At 36.4% G+C, this 20,517-nt stretch overlaps 1 protein-coding gene across 1 annotated transcript; it reads right to left on the reverse strand.

The window, feature by feature from the left end:
• Positions 1–457: 457 nt before the first annotated feature.
• On the reverse strand, positions 458–19,480 carry LOC113038272 (serine/threonine-protein kinase 26-like). The gene is made up of 11 exons (XM_026195575.1): positions 19,001–19,480; positions 14,177–14,407; positions 9,293–9,349; positions 9,095–9,203; positions 7,648–7,805; positions 5,297–5,482; positions 4,713–4,858; positions 3,773–3,869; positions 3,622–3,684; positions 2,959–3,092; positions 458–1,982 (listed from the first exon to the last, which is right to left on the reverse strand). Exons 1-11 carry the CDS (start codon positions 19,040–19,042, stop codon positions 1,967–1,969), a joined length of 1,239 nt encoding a protein of 412 aa, XP_026051360.1. The 5' UTR covers positions 19,043–19,480; the 3' UTR covers positions 458–1,966.
• Between the last annotated feature and the right edge of the window lie 1,037 nt (positions 19,481–20,517).

Raw genomic sequence — 20,517 nt, forward strand, 5'->3', positions numbered from 1 at the left:
TCTTCCATTTAGCGTGGAGTTCGCAAATTTTTGTTCAGTATACATATATGTCAGGCTCTTATGGCTCATATATTAGTCTATTATACTGAAAATATGGAGAGGAAAAAAACTAAAAGGCAAAAATATGCAAATTGGTGCAGATGCTGATATTTAAACTTAAAAGTGATTAAATTCTAGTTGCTTGTAATGTGAGTCAATGAGTCCTCTATGAAATTATAGCAGATACATGAAATTTAATTGTCACTATATCTCAAATAAATTGCCATAGTAAGATGATATTTAATGCTTAGTTGGATGATCAAAACATAAAGCAATGCAATATAAAGAAGAAAACATTCCTCAAAAACCTGATGATCATATCCGTATGAACGGCATCTGAAACATGCAATAATTCTGAACCTTTATAGAGCAAACACAAAAACAGAAATAAAGAAAAAAAACAACAGACACACTGAAATATCATAATTTAAATTTTATTTGCCACACCAAACAAAAACTTATCTGTAACAGTTAAAGTCCAAAAACGAAGAGAACAGCATCTATATGATACAACCTAGAAAGATTTCTGTCTGGCGTCTTAAATTTACAAAAGCTCTGGTGAAGAAATGTACAAAACCTACAGCTTCTGCATCTAAATTTCTATAAAGAAATATACAAATCCACTAAACGCCTTTATTGCTCTAAAATCTTCCAGCAGTCTGGCAACGTGTGTGAAATTTCGTTTTAAAGCTGTTTGAGAAGACAATAACATCATATACATAAAAAAGTGAGATTTAGGCACAATGGGATGCAACGTTGGCACAGTCTCTCCGAGCCAACAGGAGCAAATATGAGCTCCACACCAGCAATGGCACCCTCGAGTTTCTTTACAAGCTCGGGAAAAATAAAATAAATCCCTTGCATGAAAGAAATTTGCATTGAGATTGAATTTCTATACTGCTGCCTATCATGGACTGTCTTTTCGGGTAGCTTAAATGCATCAGTTTGTGTAGAAATTCCCCCATCACTTACAGAAGGAGGCTGCCTTTAGATCTACTCAAAGTAAGTGTTTATTAAAACACAAAACAAGTGCATATTTCCTTCAAAAATACAGTATAATTCTACCCTTGTATTAAAAAAATAGCTAAAAAAAAAAACAAGACACTATAAAAAAAAAGAGGGTGTTACTGAGAAACTAAATATTTCGCTACAGTCCTGCGTACTAAAAGGTCTATGAATTTAAAACAAATTATTTTGCAAATTAAAAAAAAAAAAAAAAAAAAAGTGAAAAGAATAAAAGTGAAATTCCCTATTGTAACGGGCCCGAAGCGGAGGTAGCTTTTGCACAGCAAAATTCCTCTGGTTTTCCTAGCAGTTTCAATTTGATCGATCTTCATTAACAAGGAGCCGTCTTTCTTTTTCTGATTGCTTGAATGAGGTATTTCTATTCATTTTGACCGATATGATATGCATGTGATCCCATACAGCAGTTCTGCAATGCTACAGTTAACAGTGTGTCGAGAGAAACTAAGAAATCCCAAACCAAGACGAAGAAAAAGAAACTGTTAATCTACCAAACGTGTATATTATTGATCATAGTTTAAAATAAAGTAATGGATTGGGACATCAAATACATAAATATATGCAAACCTAATGCGCTGTAGAGCAGATCTACTCGACCGGTAACAATTTTTTTGTGTGTCTTTTAAAGTAAAATGTGGAATAAAATAACAGTGTAACACATCCTTGGGCACCAGCAGAAGACTAATAGAAAAGCATGTGGCAAAATTGTATAAATACAGTTGAACACACACTATATATATCCATTCTTTGGGACAAAAAAAAAAAAAGAAGAAGAATTCCTTTTGGTTATGATAAGATAGTGTGTGTGCGACCCCGCGTTCCTCTCGTCTCTGTACACGTGTGAGTGTGTTAAGGTGCAGTCATCAGGGCTGACAGCAGAAGGAGGGTGTTTCTCAATGCAGCACTAACTCATAGAGAACCTACAGAGGAGAGATGAGGAGAAACATCTGATCATGATAACTGAGAAACCACACAGACACTCACGGAGCATGCAGGCAACACTACTGGCCAGATTTGAGCACACACACCCGAAACGGGGCACTGATTTGAAGAAATGTAGCATTCGATTACCTGCTCACCAGTGGATCCTATAAGAAGTGAATGGGTGCCGTCAGAATGGGAGTCCAAACAGCTGATTAAAACATCACAATAATCCACAAATGATCTATATCTCTTCAGTCCATCAGTTTGTTAGAAACAAATCTATCATTAAGGTGTTTAATCTTCAAAAACATCACTTCTGGCCAAAATACGATTCCGGTTTGGATAATGCTTCCTTCAGAGAAAAAGTCTATCTCCTGTTGTCTCTTACTTCAAAATCTAACCATGTATTTGTTTAGAGCTGTTTTGGCATTGTAAGCGTTTCTTGATCTGTGCAGATTTCTCCCCTGATTCAGAACTAAATTACTCTTTTTTTTTTTTCACTGGAGAAAGCATCATTAAGGATCATTGATTCATATTAAGCTGGAAGCAATGGTTTCAATTTCAAACTTGAAACTGATGGATGTGTTCATTCTGACGGCACCCATTCACTGCAGAGCATCCATTGGTTGAACTAGTAATGCAATGCTACATTTCTCCAAATCTGATGATGAAGTAAACTCATCTACATCTTGGATGGACTGAGGGTGAGTACTTTTTTTTTTTTTTAAGCAAACTATTTCTTTAAGAGATCTTCGTAAATAAAATATTCATCTACATGCATTAAAAGCTGAATAGTGCAATAAGATATACTTTAAGTGGTGTATTGCAGAACAATTAAAAAACAAATCTATATGTATATCTCAGTAATAATGGTTTTGATGATGTGTCAGTCAACTGCTCCTTCTAATGTCACTGCGACAGAACAGTACACAAACACTCGTCAGTCAGAAACACGTCAGGAGTGTGTCTGACCTCTGCACCCTCTCCAGGATGTGGCTGATCATCCGGTCTGTGACTCCGGGACAGATGTCTTCAGCCACATGCAGGCTCTTCTCCAGCTGCTCCAGGACTCTCGTCGTGTCATCGTCACTGTGCTGGGATTTCAGCTACAACACAAAGGCCACAGCGACCCGGGTTCTGTTATACAGTCAACAATCTCACTTTTGTTTTCATAACTACATCACTAGACTGATCTCAGGTCACATGATGATTCTGAGGGGCAGACGGGACCATATGTGACTCTGGAGCACAAAATCAGTTTGAAGGGATTTATACATCATCCGAATAAATCATCTTTCATTGATGTATGTTTGTTAAGATCGGATAACATTTGTCGGAGATACAACTATTTGAAAATCTGGAATCTGAGTGTGCAAAAAAATCTAAATATTGAAAAAAATAATCTTTAAAGTTGTCCAAGTTCTTGGCAATGCATATTACTAAATCAAAAATTAAGTTTTGATTTACAGAAGGAAATGTACAAAATATCTTTTGGAACATGATCTTTACTTAATATCCTAATGATTTTTGGCATTAAAGAAAAATGTATAATTTTAACCCATACAGTGTATTGTTGGCTTTATATATTTTTAAATATCCCCCAAAGACTCCAGCGTCACATGAGAGAAGACTTACCTCTGAGAAAACAGGAGCCATGACGGTGGTTAAACTGCTCGACTTCTTCTGCAGTTCTCCGTCCTGAAGAGGAGAGATCAAAATCACATGTGCTCTGTTCTCAATAATCAGTGACTAAATCACTATCATCAGATCATCATCCAGGACTCACCAGTCCATTGGGCTGCGTCTTCTCCGGCTTCTTCTTCTTCCGGACGGTGGTGAAGGACCACTCAGGAGACGAGTCGCTGTCCTTGCTGCTGGGCTCCCTGTAGGACACACAGAAACAATCCTATCACATCTTTACCTTTGATAAATAAGTAATTTTTTTCACTCCAATGGAATGAGATGACACTTGGTGACTTCTGTTATATTAGCTATGTGAATGCACAAAAAAATCATGAGCATTATTTGAATTTTAAAGGATACAAAAAATAAAATAACAAATAAAATAGCTCAAAAAACATTATACATACTGCATAGCATCATAAAATCCCCCCAAATGTACTATAATTTATATGTTATAATTTATTAATTATAATGTGAGCTTGAGCTGCATGAGCAGAACATTGTTCGTATAATATCATTATAAACAACATTACTTTTTTAAATATAAAATGTTAAATTTTTCACTTTCGTGTCAAAACTAATGGACATTTTAATGTGAGCAAAACTGACAAATAGTGTCATGAAAATTTTATTTCCAATAAAATACGTTGTCAGAATAAAAACAAATTATAACAACTATATCTTGAGAACCTAGGCTGAATCTTTTGATTTTATAACTTCATGCACTTTACTTGAACATAAACTGCATCTCTGTTTAAACGGTTTGGCTTAGATTAATTCACTGCGCCCCCTTGTGGACTGCTGTTTTAAAATCTGGTATTGACTGGTATTTTAGGGAGTATTTAGGACAGCTCTTGCCTCCGAGGTCCACTTTCTGGAGAGTTTAGCTCCATCCCCAGTCAAACACAGCTGAACAAGCTCATCAGGATCACTAGAAAGCTAGACAGAGATGGAGCTAAACTCTGCAGGACAGTGGCTCTCCAGGGCCAGAGTGGAGAACCTCTGATTTTGTAAATGCATTTGTGTGCTCGCTGCATGCTTACGAGTCAGAGTCAGAACTCGATTCTCCATCGCTGTGACCCTCGGCTTTCCAGCGCTTCAGCCGGTCAATGAGCTCGGAGAGGTAGGACGTCTTCTTGGCATGTTTCAAGATGAATTTGTGCTTCAGGAGTTCCTTAGCTGTTGGCCTCTGAGAAAAGTAGATAATGACATTTTATCATCTTTATCACTTCACAAACACATCAGGACAAGTTAGCGCTGCTCAGTTTAACAGTGCACCAGTCGTATAATCAAAATACTTTTAAAAACGGCACATTCCTAAATACTGAAAGTCACTTGTGGAACGATATGTGCAGCTCAGATGTGGCACTGGCATTTACCTTCATGCACCTTTAAATTGATTTCCATTCTCATTCAAAATAAAAGCGTTCTGTCTTTCCCTGTTTAAAATATACATCATGTTTTATGGCAATTTCTTACATTTAATCAAAATCAATCAGAATAGTAAGACACTATAGGCTTTTACCAATCGAACGGAATCAGTGTTAAACATACTGAAACTTTAGTGACGATCCTAGTATAAGTGCAGCTTTCCTACAAGAGAAAGCAATGCTTGAGCTGTGCTTACAAATGTAGGGTCTTTGTTGAGACAGGAGTCCACAAACTCTCTGAAATTCTTGGAGAAGTCTCCGTTGAGGGTGGGCGGTGTGTTCTTGGGGATGTGGAAGAGCACTCTCATGGGGTGCATGTCTGAGTTCGGGGGCTCACCTTTGGCCAGCTCAATGGCAGTGATCCCAAGAGACCAAATATCAGCCTGAGAGCAAAACAAACACCTTCACAAACTGAACACACATCGAGCTCGACATGGCAGCATTATTTTCAGTATTAATCAAACACAATAAATAAATAAATAAAGAGGAAGTTAATTTTGTGATGCACCCAAAGTTCAGCAACCAAAATTTTCCCCCAAAACAGCAATTTTCAAGGTTAAAAACACAGACCAATGTTTTTAATTTTTACTTAACGGGACAATTCACCCCAAAATTGAAATCCTGAGACACGGGTTGTTCCAAACCTGTATACGTTTCTTCCCTCTGTTGAACATAAAATATATTTTGAACAATGTTAGTCAACAAAACAGTTGACGGTAGCCATTGACTTCTTCAGTATAGAGAAGAAAAAACAAAACAATGCCATGGAAGTCGATGGAGACCAGACATTGTTTGGTTACCAACATTCCTCAATATATATTTTATGTTGAACAGAATAAAGAAAAATCATACAGATTTAGAACAACTTGAGGATAAGGAATTTTTTCTTTTGTGACAATACATTATAAAGAACTCCTAATGACAAACGCCTTACTGTATAAGCATATAAGTAATAAACATTTAATGATTTGTGGTGATAATACATCCTGTAACTTAATACAATTAAGATATAAATAAATATATTCGTCGATAGCCCAGTGGGGTCAGTGTGTCGATATATACCACCTTTACGTTACAAGCGTCCCGAGTTTGAACCACAGTTCGAGGACTTTCATATTTTAATAAAAGGTAAAAAACATATGCTGATATTGGTCTAAATTCTGCTGATCCTGTGTAAATTCAGGGCTGATCTTTTTTCTGCAGCACACACCATCACATGTTGTGCAGCTCTACTTTGCTCATCCCACAAAGCACAACATCATACCACAGAAGAGTAGATTACTGGAAAATATAGGTCTGTATGTGTTTCTTCCTTTTCTTTTTAGTGCAGCTTTTAGTGGCATTTGTTCATGATGAGAGACATCTTTAGTCATTCAAAAAAAATAAAAAAAATAAAAGAAGGATTTAAATTTTTTTTGTCTTAACCTTAAGACTACATTTGGATTTACTTGGCTAAAAACCTTTTAAAAGGTAAAAAAAGTTTCTCTAAAGGCTAGAAGTATTACAGTCCTGTACAATAACAAATGGACCAATATTTTTGAGACAATAGTTGATGTATCGTCAGTGGCAAATTTAACTAAAGATGGTAATTAATCGATAATTGTGTAAACATTAATCTTATTAATGAATAAATTTGAGCACAAATATGTCCTGTTATCCTGAAAGCACATGATAAAAACACTGCATATAAAGTAATCCAAATACGTAAGTGCTGGAGTGTTTTCTTGTACATTAAGATAATGTGCACTACAAACAATAAGTCTGCTTGCTTTTTTTTTATATCTAAAGAGATACATTGTTCCGGTCCTTGATTCTGATTGGCTGAGCCACGTTTGAAGCAGTTCTAAATTACTCTTCAAACACACACCTTTGTTTACTTCTGTGTGTTGCTCGGCAACCACATTGTTACAACCACAACTGTTTGAGGAGCTACATTGTTTGGTGTCGTTGTTACATTGTTTTTATTAATATCATTACACTTCATTTACTCAGTTTTATTTTGTGAAACCGTACTACATATACAGAATAACCATTTTAAGAAAGCAATAACCCCTGTGAAGCCATAGTTTACAGTGAATTTATAACAGTTAAGAGTCGTTGTTTGGCAGAGCGAAAAATAAAACTCATCATGAGCCTGCTCTACAAAGAAAACAACAATATAATTCTGGAAGTGTTCACTTTCATAGTGTAGAGATAATACACCAGCAGTCTGGTGTACAAAGTGTTTAAAGGCCTTTCCACTCTGAGGATGCGAAAGCGAAACGAATATTGGATGCGCTGGACTAAAACAGACTGCGAACATGCAAATGTGTTGTTTTCGAACCAGTCCGACAAAGTCTTTTCCGTCCAATAAGATTTGAGCATTACATCACATGGCCACTACCGTAACCCAAAAGGTCAATGCAGTGGCACATAAAGCTCAGAAGACATTGAGCATGAGCGTAAAACACCCAAGTACAGGACTTTCAAATAATCGATGTTGTGATGTTGTTCGTCGACGATTCGTGTGAAACGGCCTTAAGGTGCGAGTGTATTTCGAGGGACATACCTTCGAGTCGTAGGCAGACTGCTGGATGACCTCGGGAGCCATCCAGAAGGGTGTCCCTACAAACGTCTCTCTCTTGATCTGCGTGTCTGTCAGCTGTCCCGCCACACCGAAGTCTGCCAGCTTCACCTCTCCAGACTCAGACAACAACACGTTGGCAGCTGGAAGCGTGTGAAACAAGAGACAAGAGACCAACAGACAACGCAGCTTTTACTATTACTCAAACAAACAAAAACTGATTCATATTTCCATTTCATGATGTATTAAATGTCTTCATAGTAGGAACAAGAGAGACACTGTAGTCAAGGGATCGTTTCAACATCTTTGCAACATGTTACGTTGTTTTTGGGCTCCTTTTGACTGCAGTCACCCACAGTACATTAACCTTTTAAACACTAACTGCTAACAGAAAGCGTTGATGAATATACTTCTTATAATTCAAAGTAACAGTTTTCTATTTTAATATACTTAAAAATATGATTTATTCCTGTGATCAAAGCTATATTTTCAGCAATATTACTCCAGTCTGATCCTTCAGAAATCATTCTAATATACTGATTTATTATCAATGTTGGATAGTTGTGCTGCTTCATATGATATTAAAAACTTCATATTTTTAAAGGGTTTTTAAAATAGAAACCCGCTAACAACACACACTACCATTTAAAAGTCTGATGTCAGCAAATTTTCTCTTTTTTTTTTAAATAAATGAATACTTTACAGCACAGACTTAAATTGAAACAGTATTAAGCTGATAAAAAGTACTAGTCAAGACTTGTTTTGCTAGAAAATATTTATATTTTAAATAAATACTGTTCTTTTAAACTTTTTATTCATTAAACGATCAGGAAAAAAACACCAGAGGTTCCAAGAAAAATAAAAAGTTCCCACACTGAAAAAAGAAAAGAAAAAAAAAAATAGAATTTTAGAATTTCTGAAGGGGTCATGTAACACTGAAGACTGAGGTAATGAGGTAATTGTCTTAAATTCTTCATTTTCAAATGTTCAAACACCCAACTCAAGGTTTTAAGATGTAAAACCCTTTATCAAATCTTTTATTTTGGCAGAATATGGTGAAATGCAAACTTGAATTGGAAATTATCTGAATATTACTAGTCAAAAATTTTGAAACCCTGTTTTAAATGTAAAAAATAAATACATTATCACTTTTAAAAATAACAAATTTTACTTCTAAGATTTTTTTTTTCCTCATTAAAAAATCACAAGTTTGAGGTTGAGCGACAGTCCTTTCAAAAAACAAATAATAATAACAACAACACAAAAGCATCAAAGACACAACACCAATCAGTGCAGCTATTTGCAGACCGAGCATCCGGGATCTACCTCACCCTGCAGAGTTCACACAAGTGGAAAAACAAACAGCAGTGGAAAAACAAAGACGACACACCCACTCATCCAAGCAGACACAAATATTCCTCTGCGAACACACCTTTTATGTCCCTGTGGATTTTCTTCTCACAGTGCAGGTAGTCCAAACCTTTCAAAATCTCCTTCAGCATGGTGGCTATCTGGCATTCGTCAAAGGGTCCGGCTCTCAGCTGCACACACACACACACACACTCATAAACACAAAAAGGATGAGGGTGTATGGCTCATGATCACTCGCAGATAAAGTCAAAGCACTCACCAGATCCAGAGCCGAACCTCCTCCCAGATATTCCATTATGATCCATAGTTTACTACCCTAAAGGAAAAACAAGACATTTAGATAGAAACTTGGGAAAGCACTGAAAAATGTCAATTACGACCCACTGTGAGTCAACTCAAAAGTGAGTTTCGTAATGCATCTTTTTGTGTGACTTTTGTTTTTGGGAACAGGAAAAACTGGCAAGCATGATATCTGATGAATATGATATGACATTTTATGAGATAAGCAACTATAATGGGATTATGAAATATGTCAGAGGAGTGAATGTGAGATCACTGGCAATCAGTCACTTATTAGTTGACACAGAGTTTGGGCTTTTGATTTTCCTTATTTTTTATTGACTTCTGCTTTCAAACTGTAGAGCAAAAGCTGTGATTGTTGAAATTATAATGCATGTCCGTATTTGAAAGCTTTCTCATGCAAAATGTACAGCATACCCTATATTTATGCTTTTGTTTTGTTTTTATTCAGCCTTCAATTTGGATGAGACCACTGGCCAAGACATGGTATTTTCTTAAGAAAACTGTTTTTTTATTCAATTAAACTAAGGAATATTCAAGCTAGCAGAATAATTAGTAGCAACAGCCTTACTTAAATATTACAACACACACACCTCTTAAAACAAGAGCATGTAGTCTTAAAATATTTAAAAATTAAAAGGTTCACCCCAGAATGAAAACGCTTTCACCTTCATATAATGCTAAATTTGTATGGCTTGCTTTCTGACTAACCTTAAACATCAGTATTGTTGTTTCATATTTTAATTGTATTTGAGACTGATTTTAAAAGCTCACAGTAAATCTGTTCAAGCGCACAATACAGCTAAACCCAACATGCACAGGGGTAATCCTCCCCAAACATCACATTATATTGAGAACACTGTTGGATATATTATTGGATATATCTTATATAGGATGCTGTCTGGTTGAGTTAATTAACCGGCTACAAAAGCAATTCAATTCCATGCAATGGCCAACATTACTGAATATAATTGGATTATCTAAAACAATAACATTCCATTTAAATGTCCCTTTTCAAAAACACAGATACTCTTCATAGCTAAAAAAAAAACATGCAGCAATGTCTGGAAGAGCTTGATAAGCAAGATGTACAGTGTGCCGAGCTGTCATATGCATAACACGATCATGAGAACGCTACTGTAATAATACAATGCTGTGAATTCTTCGTGTTTAGTTGCATGTGTTTTAGAGCATTGTTATGAAAAGCGTGCATTCACATCAGGAGTTACACATTCTGACTCGAACATCACTTAGGTCAAGTTCACTTGTGCATTCACAGCATTAGATAGATTATAATATATTACTGTTGTGCATGTATGTATTAATCTAACAGAGGAATCCTTCTTATTCTAAAACACTGATGATGCATTAATAATAACCTAGCAGTGTTATTATTCTCATTATATTGTCATCAACAGTATGTTTAATTAAAATCTTCTCATTATGACCATGATGTACATGCTCCTATGTTTTGCCTGTTTTACTGACCCATCGAGTCCTCGAAAAGATAAATATGCCCATCCCAAAATAGTTTATTATTCTTACATGCACTTTCCTTTGCTTAATTAAGCTTGTGTTCATTTAAGGTTTAACCTCTTATGGTCAAATCTTAATTTTTAACAGCACCACTAGTATTTAATAACACTAAAACAGTAATAATTTGTCACTATAATTGTGATATGAAACATAAATCTCTAATAGTTATGTGGATGTTACAGGAAGAAAACGAAGCATTGTTATTTTACATTTGGTGATTTTATTCAACTTCTGAAGTACTTCTGTCCTGCATGCTAGCATCACAACCTACCTATAAAACTGTAAACACTTTTTATTTCATTTATATCTATCTTCTGTTGTATTTGTTTGTGCTATTGTAGTAACATTTGTTTGACTGACTATTTACTTGTTTCCAACAATTTTCAAACGCTGGTGGTGTAACTTTATTACACAGGTCCAAAAAAAATCTGATCACCACAAAATTTGCATTTAAATGTTTGTGTACACAATTTTCCTCAAACAATGCATTTCATTGTTTCTTGTTTTTTAATGTGCCAAGTGCATGTCTTACAATACTGAAGATGTTTTAGCAACACAGACAGTATGACACACATAATGCTCGTTCATTAATATTCTCCCAGTGTCTTGTTCTGTTAATGTGGTAGTATCACATGGATGGGAATATGCATATGGAAATGATATGCATATAAGATAATGCATAGTGAAACTAGGCAGCGCAGGCACCATATGGACTATGGTAATTTTGGGGAGGAAACCGAATGAAGTCTTGTCATCATTTGTTGGAAACAAACACTGACCATCGATGCACACTGACACACAAAGCACAGGTTCTGTCTGGCAGCTGTCCAGAAATACAGGTATTGTGACATAGCACAAAGGGTTTGGCCATGAGTCACCAATGGCATCAAATCTTTACAAACAGCTTCTGAACTGCCCATTAAAATATATCCCCGGCCCTCTTTTCTATTTATTTTACTCCAAAGCAGCCATGGGTACGGTGCATGTACTAGTGTTACAAACAATGCTCAGCACGATGTTGCTATGATAATATTATGCTACACATGCCTCAAAAGACCTGAAGCTGGGAACAGAGAAACGGTGCTTATCTAGTATTTTACAAACTTGTGAAACGAATCCATTTTTTTTGTTGTTGAAGAAAATCAAGACCTAATCTATTTAACCCTTTAATTAATTCCTATCCGATGATAAAGAATGTGCCAGCAGTACTTTTCTGTTGAATTCTATTCTCGATTCCATTTTAATGGTTTAATTAAATTGTAATCATTAAAAAGTATGTCTAGCCAAGTATTTTCATTAAAAAAAATTACAAACTGTAATAATTTATTATCTTTTTTTAACAATAAGAGGGGCCCTTGAAAAGTGTTTTCCCCCAATTTCTATGTTGTCCATTGTTTGAATTTTTTTTTCAGGGTTAAAGGGCGGGTGAAATGCTATTTCATGCATACTGAGTTTTTTACACTGTTAAAGAGTTGGATTCCCATGCTAAACATGGACAAAGTTTCAAAAATTAAGTTGTACGTTTGAAGGAGTATTTTTGTTCCAAAAAAAAACCTCTTCCGGTTTGTCACAAGTTTCGGAAAGTTTTTTTCGAGTATGGCTCTGTGTGACGTTAGATGGAGCGGAATTTCCTTATATGGGTCCTGAGGCACTTCTGCCGGAAGAGCGCGCGCTCCCGTATAGCAGAGCACTGAGAGCACAACAGACTTCACTGATCAGAGCGAGAGCGTCGCGAAATGTCACAAAAGAAGTGTGTTTTTGGTTGCCAGGGCAAGACAACCGTGCACAGATTACCAAAGAAAAAACAGCATTAAGGGACCAGTGGATGGAGTTTATTTTTACAGAGCATCAACGGAGTTGTGCAAGTGTTTGTGTTCGTTCCCTGCATTTCGAAGATGCTTGTTTTACAAACAAGGCCCAGTTTGACGACGGATTTGCGTATCGTTTATTTCTTAAGGATGATGCAATCCCAACGAAAAAGGGTCACGATCGTGTGTTGGAACCGCAGGCGGTGAGTAAAACTGCTTAAAATATCTCTGCCTCCTTGTTAGTGCGTCCCCTCCCATCGGAGACCCGGGTTCGAGCCCCGCTCGGAGTGAGTCGTTGCTGCTGCTGTTGTTCAGTTTCAGCCTCTGGATCTGATTCTGGATCATAAATATACGCTGAATCTGACTGTTAGCCATGGTTTGTTTTGGATGATGGTTTTTTCCTCATGGTAATGTCACAGCTTCCACATGCTCTCAACGCAAAAGGCTACTGGCGCTCTTGATTCTTTAGCTCCGCCCACACATCACGCCTCTAGGCGCTCGTGTTTTTCCAGGAAAAATCGGTACAGACTATCTTTCTCTTATAAATATAATACAACTAAAGACTTTTTGGAGTTATGAAGGATGCAGTACCACTCTATAGGTACTCAAGATTAACAGGATATTGAGTGAAAACGCCCCCCCTTTAAAGATAAAAATGTAAAATCAAAACTAGTGGTAATCAAATTAATTCATAAAACTATAACCATTCAATCTTTTAAAGTGAATAAAAACAATTGACAACAAAACACTATTTCTATTATTCATCAACTTGGTGTAATAGAGGCTTAATATATAAATTAAAACATTGTATTATTATTATTATCTTTATTAAACAGAACTTTTATTTTGGCGAGTTGACATGATACAATAAGACTGTATCTACATCCAAGTTTTTGAAAGAGTGCACAATCTTGTGCTGAACTGAACAGAAAATGAAGAGAGCTTTATATCTACAAGCTACGCAATATCACGTTCATTATCGAAGGCGATTCATCTGCGATAATAAACGTGATATTGCGTAGCTTGTCAGCGATCTACGGCTCTGTCTATTAAATGCCACTCCAATTATAAGCAGGTGATGGCGATTTTAGCAGTGATCAAGGAAGCAGCTTTACTGATTAGATGCACATGATCATATTGTTAGATATATCGCCCAGCCCTAATAACAACCCTTTCACAATTTGCTATCTTGAATTTTTCCAATGCTGCATTCAGCAGTTTCAGGAGTGACATCTGTATATTTAAATGCAAAGACTGATATAGTGATCAGAGCAACAGATGAGACAAAATCATGACTTTTACAACAATGCTTACTTAAAAAAAAAAACATTTGAAGCCTACATGCTGTTTTAATACATGCTGCCATTAATAATTAACATTTAATCAATTTATTAAAGGAGTTCCAATAGTTTTTGCTGTAATAAAAACAAAGGCACCCACTACTGAAACTGTTATTGTGACGGAGCTAATGTGTGGAAAAACTCAAACTCAGTCCATACCTTTAGGTAAGAGCCGTAGTATTTGGTGACATGAGGACTGTCACACTGGCTGAGTACAGTGATCTCCTGCTGGATGTCTTCGATCTCATCTTCTGCCTCTTCGAGATCGATGGTCTTGATGGCCACTACGTTCTGCGTGCGGCGGTCGATGCCTTTGAACACCTCACCGAACGAGCCCTTCCCGATCCGCTCCAGTTTGGTGAACAGCTCCTCAGGGTCTGTTCGGCTGTTCTGGAATACACAAATTAAGAGTTATTCTGAGTTGACTAGATTAGGTAATCAACTGGTTAAAACCACTAACATAAAATCTCTCATATTCAACACTAAAAGACCTCGCGATCTCTTTACAAATCATGTGTGCATCAAAAACATTTACAGTCGCTTGATTGTTTTCCTTTGGTTTTACAAAAGGCTCAACAAGGAACAATGAAGATCAAAGACTAGTGTTCGTAAGTGTTTACATCAGAGAGAATGCCAATGCCACATTGGGTTAATCAATAATATTCCAAGAAACCTTTGGGAGGGGAGCTCTACGAATCAATATACACAGCTGTTTAACTGGTATCAGTTACCCATTGCAGATACAGTTATTTCACCACATGCAATACTGAGTTTTGTTGGGTTTACTCTGTTTATTAGACATATTAAGTCTGCATGAAATCATACAGTTAATTATGGGAGTTGGGGAGGGATAGATCCTCTCTTCTATGATTCTGAACTGTTTTTGTGCATATGTTCAAGGGCACTTTTACGCACTAAAGAGCCATATCCTGCCTGCTGTCAATTACACACACACACAAAGTAGAATGAGTATATAAAACACGCATAATGTTTCATGGTTGAAGCAAAATACAATGGCAATCACAAGCTTCACTGAACAGGATTTGTGCGGTGAGAAACGTGCACTTTGCTTGACCCTCATCGGTTTTCAGTTTTTCTCTTTCTAATGCTCCACAAAGCCATCATTTGCAATGTCATATAAATCTGATAACGAAACTATTGACAGGTGGCTGTTTTCAAACACTTCCCTTAACAACACTTTAATTCCACCATCAAAGCGTGTCTGAAGTCGGTGACTCAGTCTTACACAATGAAATCCATATTCACAATATATAGAGGAGGGAGCAAATTTCAGGCTCGCCATCAGAGCATTGTGAGAAACCTAGAAAATGGTTTTAACTGTGTTTAATGGTTTAATTCAGTCTGACTAGTCCTTGACTGCTTGAAGATTGGAGAATCTAGCTCACTCACTGGACTGCAATAAATTAATTCACTGATGTCTGTTTTGAAGAAAATATATTTAACACTAGGACCATTTAAGCATAAAATCATACATCCTTTGTTAACAGCTTTTTATTCTGCTGGTGCGCCTTCAAAATGTATTTATTTTTACCATTTTCCACCTGATAGTACCTACCTATGGAGCAAATACTCTTTTTTTGACTTTTCCAGTCATTTTTAAGTCTTCCAAAAACATGCACATTGAGATATCGTCTGCAACCAAATATTAAAGAATATGAAAACATGGCTTTCGTTTATATCTCTCACCCCAAATACTGCATTTACGACATGTCTGGTAATTGTTGGTTAACCTTTTTTAACTGGCTAGAACCGAATTCACCCAAATTTGCATCCATAATTGCGGTCTACCAAATATTCTTGAATACCATGCTTTTTTTGTTGCTTGAATTGCAAATTCAGATCATGTGCATTGATAGGTTTTGAAGTAAAATATTTTAACATCGAACGTGGCTTGTATAGTTAGGTTTTGGGCATCTCTGATGCGGTTTAGATGAACCATATCCTGCTCCACCGTCTGCGTCCTTCTGATAAACCGCTGTGCACAGACCTGACCGGGCTATCTGTATGTTAACAAGCTCGCAAAGAGGGTATGTACGTACCCCACAAGATTTATCAGCTGGATGCATTTCCTCCACTATGCAAACACATGAACCGACAACAAAAAGGCACATCTCAGGGGCTGTGGAAATGCATTTGGGGAAACAAACCAAGTGCATACAAGGGTACGAGCTACATGACACAACAAGCTTTCATCAAGTGTCTTCTGACTTCTCCTCTTTCGCTGTACCTGACTGGGGTGTTAACCACGGGAAACCAGCGCCCGAAACACCACACCCAGACACTACGCCTGAGAACGACACTCCTTCATACTTCTGGAGCTACAACACATCACTTCTATCAATGGACAATTGTATCGCCTATTTAGAGTGACTGCACTTTAAACCCCAAAAACACTCACAAAATGAACATTAACCTGTTAACTGCCACTTCCACCTTTTGAGCATAGATGTGAAAATGACATTTCCAACTTAAACTGTTATACATTTGTAATGCTTTGGTCCAAAGACTTAAGGTTGGTCTCTTTTTAAAGCAGACACTTCGCAGATTATTGTAAAAGTGAAAAAATATTAAATAACAAAAAAAGTTATGGAAGTTAATGAAAATATTAAATATAATAATTTAAATATTTGTATTTTATATAAAATATATCATTTACAAAACATGTTTTACTCTAAAAGTGCTAGAAAATCTAAATTCTGAACAAGTTATGTTCCAAATTTGAAGTTGATATCTCAAAAAATGAGCTTTCAGTGAGATTTTGTTTGGACGTAGTACCAAGCTTTTCCACTAGATGACCATCAATCCCCATTAGTGATCATTAAGGGTTAAATGGTTTGAGTGACCTGAAAAAAAGGATAATCTATTGTTTTTTCTATACATTCAAAACACCTTTAGACCTTTTTTACTCAAAAAATACAATGGATGTTATCTTTTGAACCCTCTCCATGAAAATGAATAAACATTTTTCATGATTTCATCTATGCATCACTATTTCAAAGTAAAGATCAGAACGCACTCTCTGACTCTGACGAGTACTCTTCTTGCATATAAATAAAATTACAGTTGCTCTGTAAAAAAAAATCAGTCACCAAATATCAAAACTACAGTCTTTGAGCTTTCAAATGATATATCGTTTGTCAAGATTACTTTAGGTTCAGACTTAGATATTACTGTTTAAAACATGTAATGGCAAGTGGGCCCACCGGTGGGCCAGTGATCGTTAACAGGTTAAAAGGCGGCACAAGTGTAACATTAATGAGCAAAGTTACGCACCTCTGTTACCCATCTACAGTGCATTGCATAATGATTAACAATACCACCCAGATATCATAGTAGAGAAGTGTGTGTGTGTGTGTGTGTGTGTGTGTTATTCCAGGAAGGAGCACGTGCTTAGTTGTGGTGTTCTGGATCAGTGACCTTTCTGACCTCTGTTTGCTATCAAAAAAGAAACCAAGCTGAAGTTCTAAGGCTCCAAACACAGCGTCTGATTCCAGGCATCTACCGAGTGTGAAGTCAAGACAGCGGCCACAACACGGAACCACACTCACACTTCCTGTGCTGCAAGGAAGGCTGTCACACAAAAACGCTTAAACACTAGGATTACATCACTGTCCTAGATCACGGGTGGCAGAAGCAGACTCATTATGCTTTATAAAGAGAGATGGGAACAAGAGAGGGAGCGCTAGCACACCTTACACACAAATATCTGCTCCATCATTAGACCGGGAGCATGGAGATATCCAAATATAGACTGATCCGCTCATGGTGACTAATCCATCCACACAAATAAATATCAATTAATATGCTCCTTAATGTCCAAACATAGTGGAAAACAGCTGAAGGAAATAATTAGAGATATGATGCATGTTGCTAAGAGGTGTTACTCATTTCTGAAACATATATAATGTAGCAATCATTTTAATATTTTCCATCTAGTAGTACCAAGAGTAGAAACTGTGGTGTTTTATTTAGTAGCGTTCACATTTTTTTATATATATCAGAATGACATTAAATATATCATGTGCTCGAATTCAAATGCCCAGTAAACTGTGAAATGCATATTAATATTAAAAACAAAATCAATGTCTGTTTTGTATTACTTAACTTTTACATAATCTAGCATTGTGTCACTGGAGCACAAAAGAAGTCTTAAGTTGCATGGGTATTTTTGTAGCATTAGCCAACAATACATTGTATTCACAATTGTATGATTTTAATTTCATGCCAAAAATCATTATGATATTAATTAAAGATCATGTTCCATTAAGATACGTTGTACTTTCCAACCGTAATCACATTAAAACTTCATTTTTTATAAGTTTAAGAACTTCATCTGGACAACTTTAAAGGTGATTTTCTCAATATTTTGATTTTCTTTGCACCCTCAGATTCCAGATTTTCAAATAATCAAATATCGCTCAATCCTAAGAAACCATACATCAATGGAAAGCTAATTTGAGATGATGTATAAGCCACAAGGGTAAAAAAAAGAGAGAGGTTTTGTGGTGCAGGCAGGGTCACATTTGACAACAATTTACAGCAGCTTTCGTCGTCCAACACAACCCATGATTTAACTTTAATAGATAGGAGCATGTCATAACAAAAAGAGTATTAATATCAGATGATAATAACCAGTTAATAAGATGATAGCCCATAGTCCTATAACATTTGCCGTGGTAGTAGATAATAACCATATTATTGTACCATGGCACTTTAAATCTAAAAGAATACAGTAGTACATGCAGACACACACAAAAATAAATAAAACCTTGGCTTTTCTATAGTATAATTAAAAGTTTTTTACTTGTTTGTTAGTGTTTATTTTTAACAAGTTATTAAAAAGTTGTTAAAGAACTGACATAAACGAGTGTAATGATTTCAATATGCAGTAATGCAGGTTACCCAATGATGATGATGATGATGATGATGAAGGCCTGGCTTCACCTTTCCACACAAACTCACCTGCATTCCAGGAACTTGAACAGATACCGGCGACTGAGCCATCTTCAACCGTCCACACACACACTACACCACGAACAAACTCTCGGAGAGACCCTTAAAGAGTTCCTTTCCTCACACTACTGTGTGTTAAATTACATATATTACTCTATTTACACTCGGTTCACACTGTTCGCGAAACTCGTCGCGACGCCAAACTCTTGAGCTAGCTGCGCTCTGCTAGCTTCAAAGTCGACACACGGTAACCATGATTCATTCCTTCGTCAGGCGGACTTCTAGTGTTTTGTGTGAGATCCGGACGGTCGTCGGAGGCTTGTTACGCGGTTTCGGCGAGAGTTTGCGCGGAGTTTGTTCTTCAGGAGATCCTCTTTGACGCCATGACTCGCGCGGCGCTCGCGAAGCTCTGGCCGTTGGGTGGAGCACGCAGACGCTGCGTCACTGAAGCTGCTGCCACCATCAGGAGCTTCACCACACACTGCAATCTGTGACGTGACCCGGGTTCACTTTTCCAGTTCTGTTAAAACATATGACTACTACAGAAGGTTCAAACGCTCACTGATGCTCCAGAAGGAAAACCATGTATTAAGGCCGGGGTTGAAAACTTTTGAACAGAATGAAGATGTGCGGCCTCTACCCACTTTTTCCAACAACTGTCTTAAATCTTCTCTTCTAAAAATATATGTGATAAACTTTAATCCTTTTGCTCTCTAGTGCAAGATGTCCCCCTAAAGGACAGTTTGGAATTACTTTTAGATTTTTATATTTAGATGTTTAAATGACAACTATTAAAAAAGGGTGAAATTGCCCATCAGATTCCAAAAATTAATAATACATTCCTAATGTACGGATTCTCCCTAATTCCTCTTTTAAAGCTGTCTTTCTAAAGTAGCCTACCACTTATAAATGAAAGTTTTTCCAGTTTGGACATTAACACAAAGACCAGTCACTAGTCAGATGAATATAATTACACAGAAAACTTCACTTGAACACTGGATTTACAACTGAAGAGTAAACATACATTTACATTTAATGCAGGGATTCCCAAACTTTTGGTCATCTGATCTGCCTTTTCAGGTAAAATAGCTAAATATTTCAGTTTTTAGTTTTATTTTAATTGATATTATGATTTAAAATTATTTTAATTTATTGTTTATTATTTAAGTATTAGCTTTTCATTAAACTCCCCTGCAGTTCCTTTACGAACCAGTTTGGGAATCCTTGACATAATGTAATGTTTACACACTTCATGTCTGTTAATAACAATGAATGGAACATGTTTTCTTCTTCTTTGTATTTTTCTATCAAGGTGGTGCAAGATTATCCTGTTTAAATCAATGTGTTAAACAAGTTATCCAAAACTACTAGTCGGATTATATTACCTAAAATATGTAATGTCATGGATTACGTTACTAACTTTTGTTGTGTAATTTGGAATCAGTAACAGACCACAATTAGTTGAATAATTGAATAACCAACAACAGAAAAACTGAATAGCATGATTGACGGCAGAAAGAGGTACA

The sequence above is a fragment of the Carassius auratus genome, chromosome 21, assembly GCF_003368295.1.
Source record: "Carassius auratus strain Wakin chromosome 21, ASM336829v1, whole genome shotgun sequence".
Lineage (NCBI taxonomy): Eukaryota > Metazoa > Chordata > Actinopteri > Cypriniformes > Cyprinidae > Carassius > Carassius auratus.

Coding starts and splice junctions, on each gene's coding strand:
- LOC113038272 (XM_026195575.1), bottom strand. CDS start 19,042: ATGGCTCAGTCGCCGGTATCTGTTCAAGTTCCTGGAATGCAG. Junction 9,350..14,176: donor ACTACGGCTCTTACCTAAAG/GTATGGACTGAG, acceptor TTTTTCCTTTAG/GGTAGTAAACTATGGATCAT. Junction 5,483..7,647: donor AGTCTGCCTACGACTCGAAG/GTATGTCCCTCG, acceptor TTTTGCTCTCAG/GCTGATATTTGGTCTCTTGG.